The sequence below is a fragment of the Barbatula barbatula genome (genome assembly GCF_947034865.1).
Source record: "Barbatula barbatula genome assembly, chromosome: 2".
NCBI lineage: Eukaryota > Metazoa > Chordata > Actinopteri > Cypriniformes > Nemacheilidae > Barbatula > Barbatula barbatula.
The window spans coordinates 9,984,182-9,999,872 of record NC_136767.1 but is presented as its reverse complement, the minus strand read 5'-3'; the positions used below and the strand labels follow the sequence as shown (position 1 = coordinate 9,999,872).

The window sequence follows — 15,691 nt, the reverse complement described above, 5'->3', positions numbered from 1 at the left end:
CTCTGATTTAGGCCTAGTCATATTTTTTAAATGTTTTGAGGATTATGTTTCCATTTAAACAAAACAAAAAAACTAAATGTAGTCACATTTTGCCTAAAGTTTGCGTTCTCTTGACATTTTCTCAAGCAGCTTCTTGGGGTTTCACCCCAAAATGCTTTTTAAACAATATTAAACGAGTTCCCATCTATTCTGTGCTTTTACTGACTACATTATTTAGTCAAAGTCATTTTTTATTAAATAACATTTATTTATTTGTATAATGAAAAAACTATATATAGTTTAAAAAAAGTTTGCATTTGCACAATCGGAAAAACCTTTTTAAAACAATGAGAAAAATTTCATTCGAGTGTCCAAAAACCTTTGGCGGTAATGTATGAACTCAAACCAACATTTCAAAGTTTTGCCTGCAACGCCTGCCGACTGTGTCTCACCATTCTGAGCAAATGGTTTAACAGATTCCAGTTTTTGGAAGAACTGGCATTAAGTGGTTTGTTTTTCTCAGTGAAGTCATCCGGACATCTTAGCTGGCAGTTTTGACATAACTAGGTGTTTCCTCAAATTCAGGCTCTTTTATGAGTGGATTTTTATTAAAACAGATTTTCAATGTTTTCTTTTACATTTCGTTATATGAAGGTCACCATGCCTCAATCATATTTTTGTTTCTTTAAAAAAAAAATCACCAGAAGCAGATGTTCCTACTTAAAATATAAAAACCCACAACAAAAATATTACTAGAAAAATGTAGATCAGAATTTACATAAACCACAGGTGTTGGTAACGTACATCTACATTTTTCATCAAAAAGGACCTGGTTGCCAAGGAGACAACGGTGTCCTGTAATATGAGATCTGTGATGTGTTAGGAAAACAGAAAAAAAATTATTTACAAAATAACGCTGCATAGAAAATATAGTTCCTGATCAAGCTATAATTTTGAGAAAATATCTTGTCATGTAAAAAGATATCCACAATATTCTGCTTTCAGTATCCACAGTTGGATATTTTAGACTACAATCTAAATCAAGTGTTAAAAGCATAAATTTATGTTTAAATTTATGTTTAAGTATAAACGTCCACAGGGCCAAAAGTTGTCTTAGCTGAATAAACACCCAAGCATTTCCGTTGCTATAAAAGACGAACATAATCCAGGTAAAATGTAAACGCTTTGGAGAACAGGGTCATTACATTTGTGTTGGAGCAAAAACACCATTTACCCACAAAACCTGCAGCAGCCGGGTCAGATTAAGCCTCTGTAACACTATTTCACTCTGATAATCTGTGATTGGCAGTTCCCAATTCTCCCCTCACCTCGGCCCTTCCCACACGTGTCATCCCGGCTCGCCAGAGGGCAGATAGGCCCTGTCAATTAGCAGATAATGTAGGGAGCAGCTGAATGTCAAACAACGCTTCCCTAGCGGCGACTATGCATCAAATGTCCGTCTAGCTGCCTGCGGGATACAATGTCTTGTTACTGAAGTGGGGTTAGAAGGAAAAACAGCCAGCAGGAGGGGAGAAAGGTTGACGAAATCTGGCACCTTAGTTACAGCCTTTCTATCAATATCACTAATGCACAAAGACGTTATAGTTCAATTGTAGGTCTAAAAAGGAATGTCCAGGGTCTTTTTTCACTTTGGAAATGATGTTTAGCTCTGTTGTTTCTTCTGTTACCATTTTATCAATATTTTGTCTAGGCCTAAGAAACTACATACTGTATAATATACTAACCCTGCATCACTTCTAAATCAATAACAACAGTAATTTTGCAAAAAAAACTATTTCTAGGCTGATGTATATTCCATATATGTTCTATTTTCATTGTGCACCATGGAAGCAGACCAAAGTCATCACGTTCCTCTTAGATCCCGTTCCCTTTTCCTCCTCGAAATGTTGTCATCATTTCATTTGAGACTAAACACCTTTAAAATAACAGTAACTAGTTCTTGTAGGGCAAGTCCCCTGGATATTATTAGCAATCTGTCAACAACCATCAATTTATCCTGATTGAAAGCCGTGTCAAACAGTACTTTTGGAATTTTAACCAGAAACGTCACTGCCAAACGTACAGGGTATGTGTTTCAAAGACACACTTCCAGAACATAACTTGGCCCGAAAAATATTTAAAGAGATTTGTAAGGAAATTACTGTCACATCCAATCCATCATTATTAACCTAAGGGGATTGTGCTTGCGGTTAGTGATATGTGAGAAAATGTCAAGTAAAAAAAAGAAAAAAAGCCAACTTATAAATGTGTGGGATTTAAAACTAGAGGGTTACTGCCAAACACAGACTTTTGACTAATGTTCATCTACCTCGGTGCGTCACCATAAATGTGACTAGAAGTATGCAGTCATACAAGGGGCAATGTCTCCATCTTGTGGACATAATTGTAGTTCCATTCAACAGGGAAAAATATTATCTTTGATATTGCACATTGTAAAAGTAGCTCATGATTAGCTATAAACGCCAAAATGCAAAGTAACATGCTCAGTTTTGTGATAACGCAACCCTGAATCCTACTTTATTGATTGCTTTAGACCAGTGGTCTTCACTATTTTTGTCATGAGAGCCACAATAACAGGACAAAGTCAAAAGGGGAGCCACTTTTCATCCAGTCTTAAAAAAAATGTCTGCTTATCAATCTGGCATCCGTGAACATACAATATGCAATGTTACAAATATAGAAGAGGGAAAATTAAACAAGATGATTTACTTTAATTACAAAAATCAGGATTAGCTTAATGCTGCGATCAGCGGAAGCATGCATGCATTTCTTTAACTTTCCTTATATTGTATTTGTAGCTTGTTGTTGCGATGCGTGTGAGGCATGCAAGTTGTTCATCAGTGAGGCGGTTTCTGTGTTTCCTCTTTATATTGTTCATGGTTGAGAATGTTGACTCACAAGTGTAGGTGCTCACAAAGAAGGACATGACTTTTTGCACAAGTGGCTTCAAAGTGGGAAAATCTCCTTCAGACACCAAATTCCAGAATTGTTCAACACCTGCTCCGAGTTCAGCTTTGAGAATGTCTTTTGTCTGCAGTTCTACAATTTCACTTTCTACAAATTCAGACTGTCCTCACCTCTCGTTTGGCCAACAAGTGGAAGCAAGCAAAGCATTTCCTCTAGGAAAGACTTTTCTTTAGGAAACCTCACCCAAACGCACAACTGAGACACTTCTGTCATATCGGTGCTCTCATCCACTGCGATACTAAAACATGGAGCTGCTGACACATCTGCACGGAGTTGGTCACTCACATCTTTGCCGATGTTTTCAATCCGCCTCATTATGGTGGAATCTGATAATTGCAATCCTTTAATTTGCTTTACAATTGCATCTTTGTTGTCAAACTCGGCAAACAATATTTCTGCTGAAGCCAGAAAACAATCTTTGACAATTTCTGAATCTGAGAACGTTTTTTTTCCCCAAGCCAAAATCCACGCGATCTCAAAAGAAGCCTCGGTTAAACGTTCAGCTGTAGAAGTTGTCCTGTGTATGAGCCTTTGTTGTCCAGAAAGAGAGGAAGAAAGCTGTTCTATTTTTCTTTTCCTTATTTCACTTCCAGGCGGGTAACTTTTATTGAAATTTGGATGCGTTGTTCGGAAATGGCGCTCCAAATTACTGCGCTTGAAACCAGAGCGGGTTTGCTTGCATAGTAAACACAAAGGGTTCGATCCATGGAGAACAAATAAAAATTCATCTGTCCACTTTTCTTGAAATTTTCTATGCTCATCCTCTATGACTCGTACCTTTCTCTTTTTAGCAGACGCCGACTCTCCACAAACTCCGTCTTCGTCATCTTTCTGTTGATTTGCGGTTGTTGCATGCTCCGAATCTTTAGTTCCCTGTTTTGTCACCGTCGCATCGCTTTGTTGCTGTCCACTTGGTGCACAACACTGTTTGATAATAAATCGATCCATTTGTAGTCTGTGTTAAACTCAAGCTAACTAGCCTGAAATGTTGGAAATCGCAGTACCTAACGTCAAGTGTTACGTGCTGGAAAGAGCGCCAAAAACCGGCACCTGCGCAGTCAGTTAGTATGAAGTTAATGGACGTAACGGGAGAGAGAGTATATTTTCTAGTCTATATTCCCATATCGTCATGCCACTGTTTTGGGTATTTTTATATAAATTATTTGGTATAGGCTATTGCAGACACAGAATTCTCTAATTGGTTATGTCTAGATTTTTTTTAAATGAAATATCTTTATTGACCTGCGTGACATGCGAGCCGTGAACTAAAGCTTGGCGAGCCGCAGGAGGCTCGCGAGCCGCGCAATGAGTAAAGCTGCTTTAGACTGATCAGCCTTTCAGGCACAATATGGGGCACCTTACTCATACCGCCTCCACACACACACACACACAGAAAAGACCAGTAAAACTAACAATACAGTATTGAAAATGAATATATTGTAAAACAGGTGCCTTGATATTACATCAGCTGCTGTCATGGCATTGCGAGGTATTGGTTTGTTTACTCTCCAAGAGGCACTAAATAGTGTTGCAAGTATAGATCTGCTCTTTTGCATGTTGTTGAGAAAGAGTTCCTGAGCAGAAACGTAGTGCACATATGCAAGCTAATCTCAACATTCAAAGCAAACACCGGTAGAATACCTACAATAATATTGCTGTGCATCGTGTTCACACAAACACTTTCTGAAACACATATTCGCTGTTTATAATACTACTTGATCACTAAAGTATGACATTATGAAAATTACATCAAAAGTAAAGCAGCATATTTCTAGTTTGGCAACATAAAGGAGTGACTTCATCTCAGCCGTTCTCATGTAACTCCTTAAACATTAGATCTCATTTGATACACCCACATATTACTAAACCATCCACTAAACACTAGTGTTTAAACACTAAAGAGTGTGCTTAAACCAAGGCATGAACATAATGAAGGGGAAACAACATGGCCTTCCACCAACAAGAAAACACTGTCCCCCAGATACACTCACATCTGTGCTTGAAAAGTTAAATCACATTAACAAATAAGAAAACTCGGTGTGCGCACACATCAGCAGTAAAACCTTTTTCTATATGGAGGAAGTATGGTGGAACAAAATTCTTTCAGTCAAGGCAACTTACAGTATAATTCTAAATAAACATGACTGCCTCTGAAAATGCATTATTATTCTTATGTGTAAAGCATTGCAAATACACAATACAGTTCATTCCGAGGGTATAGAATAACAGAATGCTGCTGATTTCATGCTGTGCTACATCTCATGCAGAGACTGCATAAAACAAGTCAAACGTATGCTACTAATGCACATCGTCTCCCATTAGCTACGATATAGCATTAGTAGACATACAAATATGGTGTTTACATTACCTTAAATATACTTAGAATTATCATTAAATTATGCTTATATGTAATGGTTTTTATATCTTGTGAAATTATCGATTAAAGGTGCAGTGGGCTTCCTTATTGTTGCCTCAGTATATTAGGCTGGGAAAGAACATACTATTTTCAAAGTAAAACAATCACACACAGCACCTTGTAATTATGTCTATTATTTGATGTCTTGAAGCAGTGTTTCTCAACTGGTGGGTAGCGGAGTGTACAGTCAAAGAAACAACATGAACAACAACAACAAACATCATTCTCAATGTTTTTCTGATGTTATTTTGAAAGACGTCCCTGAACGCTGTTGACGGATGCAGTTTACGTGAAAAGTGCCTGAGAAAAACACGCTGTCCCGATTCTTTCCATATCTAAGGCGACATGCTGTCAGGTTTACAGTGTCATTATTCTATCTCAAATTTCGTAACTTGCTGTGAAAAGTATCTCACCGAAAAAAACAACACGATTCTGTCCTGTCAGACGTTATACTGTGCTCGCTTGCAGTACACACTCATGCAAATGTGGCAATGCACGCTGTATATCACTTCACTGAAGTGCCAAAGAAACTACGGACATGCAACGTTTGAAATAAAAGTAAAGTAACCAATGAATCCCATAACTGGAACTTTGTGTGTTAACTGGGAAGAATTAGCAATTCTATTTAAGAGCAGTTTCCATGTTTCATTAGCGGAGTATATTATATATAGTAACTCTTGTTTCCATAACCCAAAAATGCCATGTCATCTTCACTTTGTGTTATTTTGTATACACTGTGGCGACTCATACAAACATCGTTCAATTTAAAAACGTTGGGACTGCAATTAAATAGGCTTTTCTTATAGGCTGTTCATCCATCAGTACTAGTCATATGAGCCAAATTTAAAACAAAAAAAATGGGTCGCGGCTTGATGACCATTGGAAAATGTAGGTCCTGTGGCCAAACCAGTTGAGAACCACTGGCTTGAAGGATAAGCAGCACAAAGATTTTAAACCATTACAAACACAAATACTGTACTTCCGGCAACACACTGTGTTGCTCAATGCCTTCGATGTGCTCAAAACTGAGGTGTGCAGCAACATTTGTTTGCATAGTAGTCTTCATCACATCTACTAACAGGCACTTCGTGAATTGGATGCTCGAAGTGCCAGGCCAGCAATGGACTTCACCACACAGGCAGAGGCTCTGTGACAGATACCCGCACCAGCGATGTAGTTAGAGGCTAACCGATGTAACCGCTTGCTGCCAAAAGTGTTATAGTGGCCCGGCATGACCTGGTCAATCTCTTCTTTGTTGACCATCTCCACCAGCCTCTCGCAGCTACGCACGTAGTCGCCGATCCTACTGTAGGGCAGCCAATCAATCATGGAACCGTCGTAGACTACGTCACCACTGAACAGCATCTTGCTCTCCTTGTCATGGAGACAGATGCTGCCTCTGGAATGACCCGGCATATGGAGGACACTCAGTTGCCGGTCCCCGAGATTGATGACATCACCTGGGTACACAAGAAGGAGTAAAAGGAATTGCGAATATAGTCGCTGCAACTGTTGAAAATTAAATCACAATGTCGTAATGTCTAATTTTAAATCTGATGAAAATTATGTTAAAGACAAACATGTTGAATATTTAACAGACTCCAGGTTCAGTGCGGTTGTTAATAATTCGTCAGCAACAAATTCTTAAACAATGTTATAATTCAAAAAGAAATAAAATTCATTCATTTTCCGTGACATTATAGCGCATGAAATTTGTTTCAATAGAACTAGACTGTAACATTGCGATCAATGTTAACTAAACATTTTTTCCAATGCAAGGCAACTCACTGTGCAGTAGTCCATTCATTGAGGATTGTGGAGAGGAAGCCATAAATGTGTGGTTTACTTAGAGCTTTACTCAGCTTTTTGTTGGGTTTCTGCCAAATGCGCCCTGTAATTGTGTCTATACACCATCAGGCAGATTATAGACCCATATTAGACAGTGGGCTTGGTTTTCACAATTCACGGACATGCTTCTGGTCAGTCAGATTTGATTTGTTTCGATCTATCTACGGACCTTTTAGAAGATACTACGTAAGACTGCTCAGGATGAAGTCATGCAGTTCGTTGCACGTTACTGCATCTCTTTTGAGGTAGACTTCGCCTGATGCAGCAACACTGCTGAAGCACTAAATAATAACAATGCAACGTCATTCACAACCCCGTGCATTCAATGCATGCTATTGCCTTAAGATATAAGATTCGGACGAGCAGTAAGTACTTAGCCTACCTTCTTGTAGTATATGTGTTGGCGTCACAGCCTTCACTCGGTACCGTCTTGCCCTCCATCCAGGTGCAGGGTCCTCCACGATCTCGCGGTCAGATAGCCATGTCACGGTCTCGAAGTTATCTCCGTTTGCCAGAGCATCCACCTCCGCCTTGTGCACGCCCACCTGTTGAAACTGATGCAGCCCACCCGAATGGTCGAAATGCACATGCGTTGCTATTGCTAATAATGGATTCTTTCGCTTCGCATCGTCCCCTAACAGCCCTTTAGCATTGATGTATTCAGGCAGACTTCGCAAACCCAGCCCGGTGTCTATGACGACGTCCTGATGGGAGCCCCGCATGAGCCAGATATTCGCCCTGTTCCCCGATTCATAAAACCGTTCCTGGATCCAAAATACCCCGTTTTCCAGCGACTTGTGCGCGAACCAGTCGGTCGCAGACATCACAATACATTCAAGTGCCTGTTATAACGAACAAATATTATTTTACGGTTGTTACCCTATAATGTTTGGCTTCAATCTTGCTGCACTAAGCCGCGGAGAAAGGACGTTGACACCCTGTTCCGCAAGCGCGGCACGTAGCCTACGTTACGGTATGACGCAGGTATCTGACGTTCTAGGAGATTCGGGATACTATTGGTCAATGTGGCAATGGAACCTCCCAAGTTGTGCATATTAACATATAGCTAATTCAAATTGTTCGCAGGTGCTATTTTATAATATTTGAGTCTAAACCGACATCAAAACAAGGTCATTACGTTAAATGTTAGACACATACTTTTTACAGCAATACATCTTGCATCAGCAATTCAGATTTAACAGATTCTCCTCGATTCTAGGATTATTTGATTTACCAAAATGGCAGGAAAAGGCAGAGGTATAGCAGCTTTCACCTTCAATTTAGAGGCCCTGGGCATCACCAGAGGGTCTATGCCTGAAGCCCAGAGAGGACCAACTCCACTCTTCCCAGTAAGTCATGCGTTTCCTTCAGTTTCTTTCCTCAGCACGTAAAACTAGGGATAGATAGCAATTGTCTGGTTTATCCACTTTACTTGACCTGTTGTTTAACTTCAGGGACATGAGTCACATATTCAAAAAAATATGTTTTACTTCATACAGCAAATTGAATATAAACCAGGGCCTCTGAAAGCTGGAGAAGATGAAGACTACATGAGAGCTTTGAAACAAGAGATGAGGGGACGAATGAAAGATCTCCCTTTCAACATAAAACCCCACTCAGGAAAGAACGGTGAGTGGATGTTATTTAATTTCAGTAACCTGGAGGGTTAGGATTACTGTTACTGATGTAATCGCATTGCAAGCTGAAGAAGAGTAAGAGCACTGGGGCAAAATTGCATTTACACTTCCCATATGACACTAATCTGTTTGGTCTTATGTATAAGTGAAATTGTATCGCTGATAAGGGGATGGTTTCCCTTATATTCTTGTGGAAAAATATACAAATATTCTACCTTTACAGTTTTATAATACTTGTTTAAAACTAATCAGAAATGTGGCTTGAGAATACACTGTTACTGTGACTATTTCACTTTTAATGTTTCAAAGTATACTCTCAACAGATGTAGATCGGTACAAGGATAAATATACAAGGGAAATTAAAAAAATAGAGGATGGCGATTGGACTCCAGGTACATTACAGATAGGCCTACTTGTACACTTGTCTGAAAGATTGCAGATCATTTATGGAGCTGCTTTGTAGATTGGAACCGTCTTCCAAAGGAGCTGAAGCCACAGAGGAAGATAATTAAAAAGAAAACGGGTAAATTAACAAAACAAAATAATTACTTTTTTTTAAATAAACTGCCCCTGTGAATTACCTCTAAACAACCGTAATACTTACAGATTTAAAAAAAATCAAAGAGATGTCAAAAAAAGACAAGGAGGATATGCTGTCTAAACTAGATGTGAGTTTCATGAAACCATTTGCATTACAATATAAAGCCTCTTACTGTTTCACTGCACACAGATGAATATGGATCAAGCTGTTGTCTCACTTGAGTTTGATCATCAGGAACTTGAGAAAAAGGGAGATGGCAAATCAGATGAAGAAGATGTGGCAAAGGTGGTGAAGAAAGGAGATGGTGAGGAGGAGGAGGAGGAAGAAGAAATTGAAGGGGATTATGAAGAAGAAGAAGAGCTTGAAGAGGTAAACGCTAAAGGTTTAAGGAATGTTTTTCTCGAGTAATTCACTTGTTGAACAACACAATGAAAGAGAGGATTTGAAATCATTTCTGTGGTATTCAACAGCGTTCATGAGATGCTAGTGATAAAGCTTAAGTTAACACTTTACATCTACATTTACATTCATTTAGCAGACAACCTAATAAATTAGGGAGCATTCACCCTTTTGTCCTGAGTGCCAAAAATAGCCTAAGCATTGTACACATAAGGTTGTGTAATTTATTAATTGTGATTAGTCGCATTCATAAAAAACAATAAATGTTTATATATGATTTAAATGATAAATAAATACATGTATGAGTCGGTTTTGAAAAGGTTTAGGGTTAAGGATTCATATTAAGGATATGAAATGGATATGTCTATCATCTAAAACCTAAATAATTAGGTATCACTATCTGATTGAATATTATCATTTGGAACTGACTTTTTCTGAATTAATTTTCAAATAGTGGCATTTTAAGTGTTGAATGTTTTGATATTGAATGTTTTTCGATTTCATAACTGAATTCAAGAAAAGTTAAGGTAATCTCTTAATAACCTCCCGTTTCTGTCAGGATAATGATTACATATCAAACTACTTCGAAGATGGTGACGATTTTGGAGCTGGAAGTGATGACAACATTGATGAGGCCACTTACTAGCAACTGGAAATGTTTCATATAAAATCTTAATCGTTTGAATACATTATGTATTATTGAAGAAGCACAGCAATCTGATTTATTTTATACACCTGTTAAAGATAATGAATAATACCTTGAAGATTTAGATACTAAAATATATTTCCTTTATTTTCAACCTACATTTACATTCTATAGGATGAAGGCACGGTTCAAAATAATCGCTGTACTCCATGTTTCATAGAAATGTTTACATCTCTGCTTTGACTTGTTAGCACGTCTGAGACCATTTTACAAATCATCACTGTGCTCTTGCTAGACAAGACCAGGATTCATTTATGGTTGATGTTTTATCCAAGCAAAATCTAAAAATGAAAACCAGCAACTTTGTTACCATTAGCAATACTGATTTTGGATTTAACATTTTTATTTGTATAAATTAGTGTTTATTTCCCTGACAACAAGACAGTAGCAGAAATGTCTTTTAAAATATATATCAAATATCTTCCGTGAGGCAAATGAGCTCAATAGAGGTACAGAGCTAAATAATGGCTCATGAGTGACACGCATACAACAAAACCAGCATCCAACTGTGCAAAATGCATCAACAAAAAAATTCAGACCAGTTTGGAATTATTTTTGATCAATTAAACCTCATATATTGAAGTTCAATTATACCTGTTAAAGTTTTCCTTTTAACATCCATACATGATTCCCAAGTGCTTCTCAGTTTGACGTAAGTGCCCCTCTATGTTTCTGCATCGTGGTTCATAAGAGGTTTCTGTTCAATAACAGGCCGTTGGCGAGAGGCAGCATTAGCCTGTGGTAAAACAAGTGTCTCAAGGACAGCTGGCTGTGTAGGTCCAGGCCTAATAGAGTCTATTGTCGTGTGGTGGCTAACGTCTGCTTTCATTAGAACCTCATAATACAACAGATAAAAAACAGGTGTAACAATGCCAACGACCAACATGATAGCCACTGCAGTCCACCATCTCATTCCCCAATCAGCTCCATAGTATGGGTCTTTCTTCTGGACTGACCTGCGATCCGAGTCACCTAAAAGTGGCTGCTCCAGCGAGGACACAACCTCACTCAGGCTGCTCCTGGAAGGGGCAGAGGACTTGACGAGAAGTTCAATGTCTTTATCCTTCTCCTGCAGGAAGCACTCCACACTATCAACTGATGAGGACGATGATGAAGAGTCCAAGGAAGTTCCAGAAATTGGGATCTCTGGAATTCTGTGAGTGCCAACAGCCGAACTGGATTTGAGGGAAGTGATGGTGTGGGTTTCTGTCAAAGAGCTAAACTTCCTTACAGGGATCCTTATGGCCCGCAATGCAAAGAAGTCCTGCTCAGTTAGAAGATTGTTGGCCCGTTTTATGTCAGCAACCTGTTGTGCAATACATGAAAAACATCAGTAAAATCATAGAAGTACTGAAAAAAATTGTACATTCACGCAATTTGGATACCTGATAAGTATGCAGTCACAGTTGCGCTTTTGCAGTGCCATCAAATGTGGCTCATCCAATCAGTCACATTTTAGTGCAAGATTGATACAAAATTGGATTGGCCCTAGTTTTTGGTCTTTCCTTACATCTTGAAACGGATGTGGAAATGAGATGTGACCTATTCACTTACTATGGATCACAATCATCTTGTGGATTTCTGAATATAGTTATTTCAACTCTGTGAAATGGTAACGGTACAGTATAATAATACAACCACGGGAAGAGCCGAATAGGACTTACAGTGCATAAATACTGCAGTGAAATGCTGTTCAGAGTATCTCCCTCTTTTACGTCTCTTATCAAGTAAACAATATCGTCCTTTCGATCTGTAGACGTGCTCCTGCGATGCCTGTCCTTCCCTCTGGAACGCAGTTCAAAGGTTTCGCCATCCTCTTCAGAATGTTCAGTCTCCGAGTTGGCAAAAGTGCAAGTGCAACCACCTGTGGGTGGCTGCACTGTGCTTGTAAATTGGAAACTGTTGTGCTGGCTCCTTCCAGTCATTTTTCACTTCACAAAACAGCATACAATACACAAGTCATTTGTTATTGTGTGGTACTGGTTCACAACACGTACCGTTAGTTTGAATGCTTTGGTGCCTTTAGATTACTCTTACTGCAAGCATGGCTTTCCTGTAACAGGTCATGGTGCTAAACACAGTAATTGGTTCGATTTCAAGAAATGCACCTACTCATACATGTTTAGCTTGAATGTACGTGGATAAAAGCAACAGAGAATCGTATCTGCAATATATACAACTTAATTCTTATAATAAGAGGAAACGTTCGCCTATCGACGCTGTTGACAAAAGCTATTTAAGTCAACTTAATTTTAAGGGATGTATACATTCAGTCCGCTTTGAAACATATTTCTTACGTGGATAAAACGAGCATGTAACTCAGAGCTCACTAGCAGCTAACTCACAAGTTCATTAGCGTATAAAGATTACCTTTACCGGATTGTTGTACACACAGAGACAACAAATACACTATGACATCTCACCAGATATTTAATGACACATTCTAAACGTCGAACCGAAGTGGTTATGGTGCAGTGCTTACTATTGTTAAGGTAACAGTCACAAAGTATGTCAACGCTAATTAGCTCAGTTAGCACGTTTGGCTAACCGGCGTTATTCAACACGACAGCGACACTACGGAGAAAATAAACGTTACATGAACAATAATACAGCAATTCCGCTCAACATAGGTCGCTAAACGATTCATTTGTGCGTATTTATTGTTTATTAGATCAAATATAAACATGATCACCAGGACCATGGCGCTACTGATGCTAACTAAACTTTATATCAACAGACAAGGTTAACGTTAACCCTGATCTTAATGTATGAAAACAAGAGAACTCTTCAACATTCTTATCAAATAGTGCGACTCACCAGAAAAAGATATGAGGATGTTTCCCTGAACTTTATTGATTAGGCCATTCTGTACATCCCTCTGTGTGTCAGCTCTCACAAGCTCAAACTGGATTACTCCGAGAGAAAAGCCACGTCAACACAGAGCTAGCGTAAGGACGCACGAATCATTAACATATCTCATATCTCCCTGACATTAATTTATCCCGATAATTGCAATGTAAAAGTGATCTGAATAACAGTGACGTGTTAACCATTTAGACTATGATTTTTTTACCCAGTTGATATTAACTTTTCTCCAGTAGTCATGTACAGTACAACACATCTAAAGCAACATAAAACTACATGAAGCCATTCATTGTATTAACATGTGACTAGTTTAAACTATTTTACATTTAACAGGATGTTAAATAGTAAAAAAGAAAAATGTATGTAAATAGCTTGATGGAAAATGAGAACCCGTTATTAAATTCATGTTTTATTGTGCATTCCAATTAATATCAATCAAACTGCAGTTGGTTTGCTTTGATTTAAGCAAAAAATAGAGCTAACACAATAAAAACATGTTAACATCATAAAAACGGAGTTATTTCATTTTGGAGTCAAACTCTAGTATGTGGGTCTGATCACAGTTATTTTCTATACCTCATTTATCAAATGATCGTACGCCGGAAAACTGTGCGTACGTTTGCTTCCACGCAAAACGTGTCATTTATCAATATGGACGTGAGCGGTTGCTAAGATCAAATATCACGAGAGGTCTCATCTCGTGTACGCAAGTTGTGAGATAAGGGGTCAGTGTAAGCTTTACCCTTTTGATAACTGCAAGGAATAATGACAAATAGAAATATTATATATTTTTCAGTTAGTGTATCAAATGTAAAACTAGATTCCAAAGCGATTTATAAAGTAGGCCTATTTTCTTTTCTATCTTTATTATATGAACGTTTAATTGTTTGAAATGACAAGAAATTACAAGGTTAACAGGTGCTTTAGTGTAAAAAAACTGATGAAATTTAGGCTAGCCTACTTCTTTTTTTTAATTTACTATTAAAATACACAATTCAAAGTAAATCATTTAAAACTACAATAATAAACATATTCTTGTGGGTTAGAAGAACAGCTTGACATAGGGGAGATACACATGACGCCACAATCAAGTACTAAAGTACTTGGCTGCAGCAGTAGAGACCAAGAGAGTGGCAGCAAATGCCCTCCCTTAAAACGCACGGGAAGAGCGGGGATGGACAGCGAAAGTATTCACCGGTGGAAGTGGGCTGCAGGGGCTTTGTTTCCAATTCCACTGCAAGGCTGCTTAAGGAAGTGGGGATCAGAGGACAGGCCCAATGAACGGTAGTCAAAGAACTGAGAGAAGCAGCCAATAAATGTGTGTATTGTAACATTATGCCATACAGGACCGGGGGCACTGAGCATGCATTAACGGTGCCAGTGGGACTATAACAGCCTTAGCCAACATGTGGCACTTATGGTTGCGTTGATTTTGGTACTGTGTTGTAATGTTGTGCCATACTGGACCAGGGATACTGAGCATGCATTTCGGTGTAGGCAGTCGTGGTCTATGGCTAGAGAGTCGGACTTGTGACCAGAAGGTTGCCGGTTTGATTGGTGGAGGCAGATGGACACAGCATGGGCTGCCAGATGACCTTGCAACAATTCAACACATACCCAGGTCTGATCAACCTGGGGTGGGCCTCCCTTGGCTGAGGGTGTCTTGTGATAAAGGACCGAAACATCCAATGAGGCTTAGGTGCACAATGTGTCGCATTGATTGGGAAAGGGCATTATCAGCAGCACCTCACCAAAAGGGTTATATGGGGACCCAGGATAATGGATATGATGAAAGTGGGATCACAACTCATGTGATGTCTCTCTGATAATGGCAAGGAAAGTATGTATGTTTTTCTATAATCATTAATCTCCCAAACACAGAGGATGCCTACCCGACGAACCCAGTGGAACCCTTTTCCTAAATTCATATTCTTGACTGCTCCCAATAGGAAATAGTTGGGCATTTCAACTGTGCTGAAATGGGATTATAACACCTAGTCATATTAAGCCAATCTGAATATAATTAGGCATATACACAATGGGTAAGTATATATCTGCAAGGTGCCAACGTCTTGACAAATAGGCATTCTAATGAAAACAGACGCATGCTTTAATGTTTTTTTTATTTGTGCAATGTTTATTTGTGCTTGGGTGTGTGTGAAAGACACGCACTGGGTCACAGCTCGAGGTTGCCTGGGTTTGTGTGACCGGGTCCAGGCAGATTTGTGGGGGGTGAAGACCGCTGGTTCTTGCCTCCGACAGATCTGAAAGAGAAAAAACACAGAAGCAAACAGAAAATTGCCTCTACTTGA

General features: G+C 38.9%; 3 protein-coding genes across 4 annotated transcripts; 1 reads left to right on the top strand and 2 right to left on the bottom strand.

Moving 5' to 3' along the window:
* Positions 1 to 4,308: 4,308 nt before the first annotated feature.
* Positions 4,309 to 8,264, bottom strand: mblac2 (metallo-beta-lactamase domain containing 2). The gene is made up of 2 exons (XM_079451163.1): positions 7,614 to 8,264; positions 4,309 to 6,843 (listed from the first exon to the last, which is right to left on the bottom strand). Exons 1-2 carry the CDS (start codon positions 8,053 to 8,055, stop codon positions 6,458 to 6,460), a joined length of 828 nt encoding a protein of 275 aa, XP_079307289.1. The 5' UTR covers positions 8,056 to 8,264; the 3' UTR covers positions 4,309 to 6,457.
* Positions 8,265 to 8,313: 49 nt separating this feature from the next.
* polr3g (polymerase (RNA) III (DNA directed) polypeptide G) lies at positions 8,314 to 11,100 on the top strand. The gene is made up of 7 exons (XM_079472533.1): positions 8,314 to 8,580; positions 8,731 to 8,860; positions 9,192 to 9,260; positions 9,332 to 9,391; positions 9,475 to 9,536; positions 9,644 to 9,778; positions 10,368 to 11,100. The coding sequence occupies exons 1-7, from the start codon at positions 8,470 to 8,472 to the stop codon at positions 10,452 to 10,454; spliced, it is 654 nt and encodes a 217-aa protein (XP_079328659.1). The 5' UTR covers positions 8,314 to 8,469; the 3' UTR covers positions 10,455 to 11,100.
* Positions 10,543 to 13,502, bottom strand: lysmd3 (LysM, putative peptidoglycan-binding, domain containing 3). 2 transcript variants are annotated; one of them, XM_079472511.1, is made up of 3 exons: positions 13,332 to 13,502; positions 12,179 to 12,445; positions 10,543 to 11,820 (listed from the first exon to the last, which is right to left on the bottom strand). In XM_079472511.1, the coding sequence occupies exons 2-3, from the start codon at positions 12,437 to 12,439 to the stop codon at positions 11,179 to 11,181; spliced, it is 903 nt and encodes a 300-aa protein (XP_079328637.1). In that variant the 5' UTR covers positions 12,440 to 12,445; positions 13,332 to 13,502; the 3' UTR covers positions 10,543 to 11,178. The 2 variants fall into 2 exon arrangements, with proteins under 2 accessions (XP_079328637.1, XP_079328638.1); XM_079472512.1 differs by having other exon boundaries at positions 10,578 to 11,820; positions 12,179 to 13,431.
* Positions 13,503 to 15,691: the final 2,189 nt, after the last annotated feature.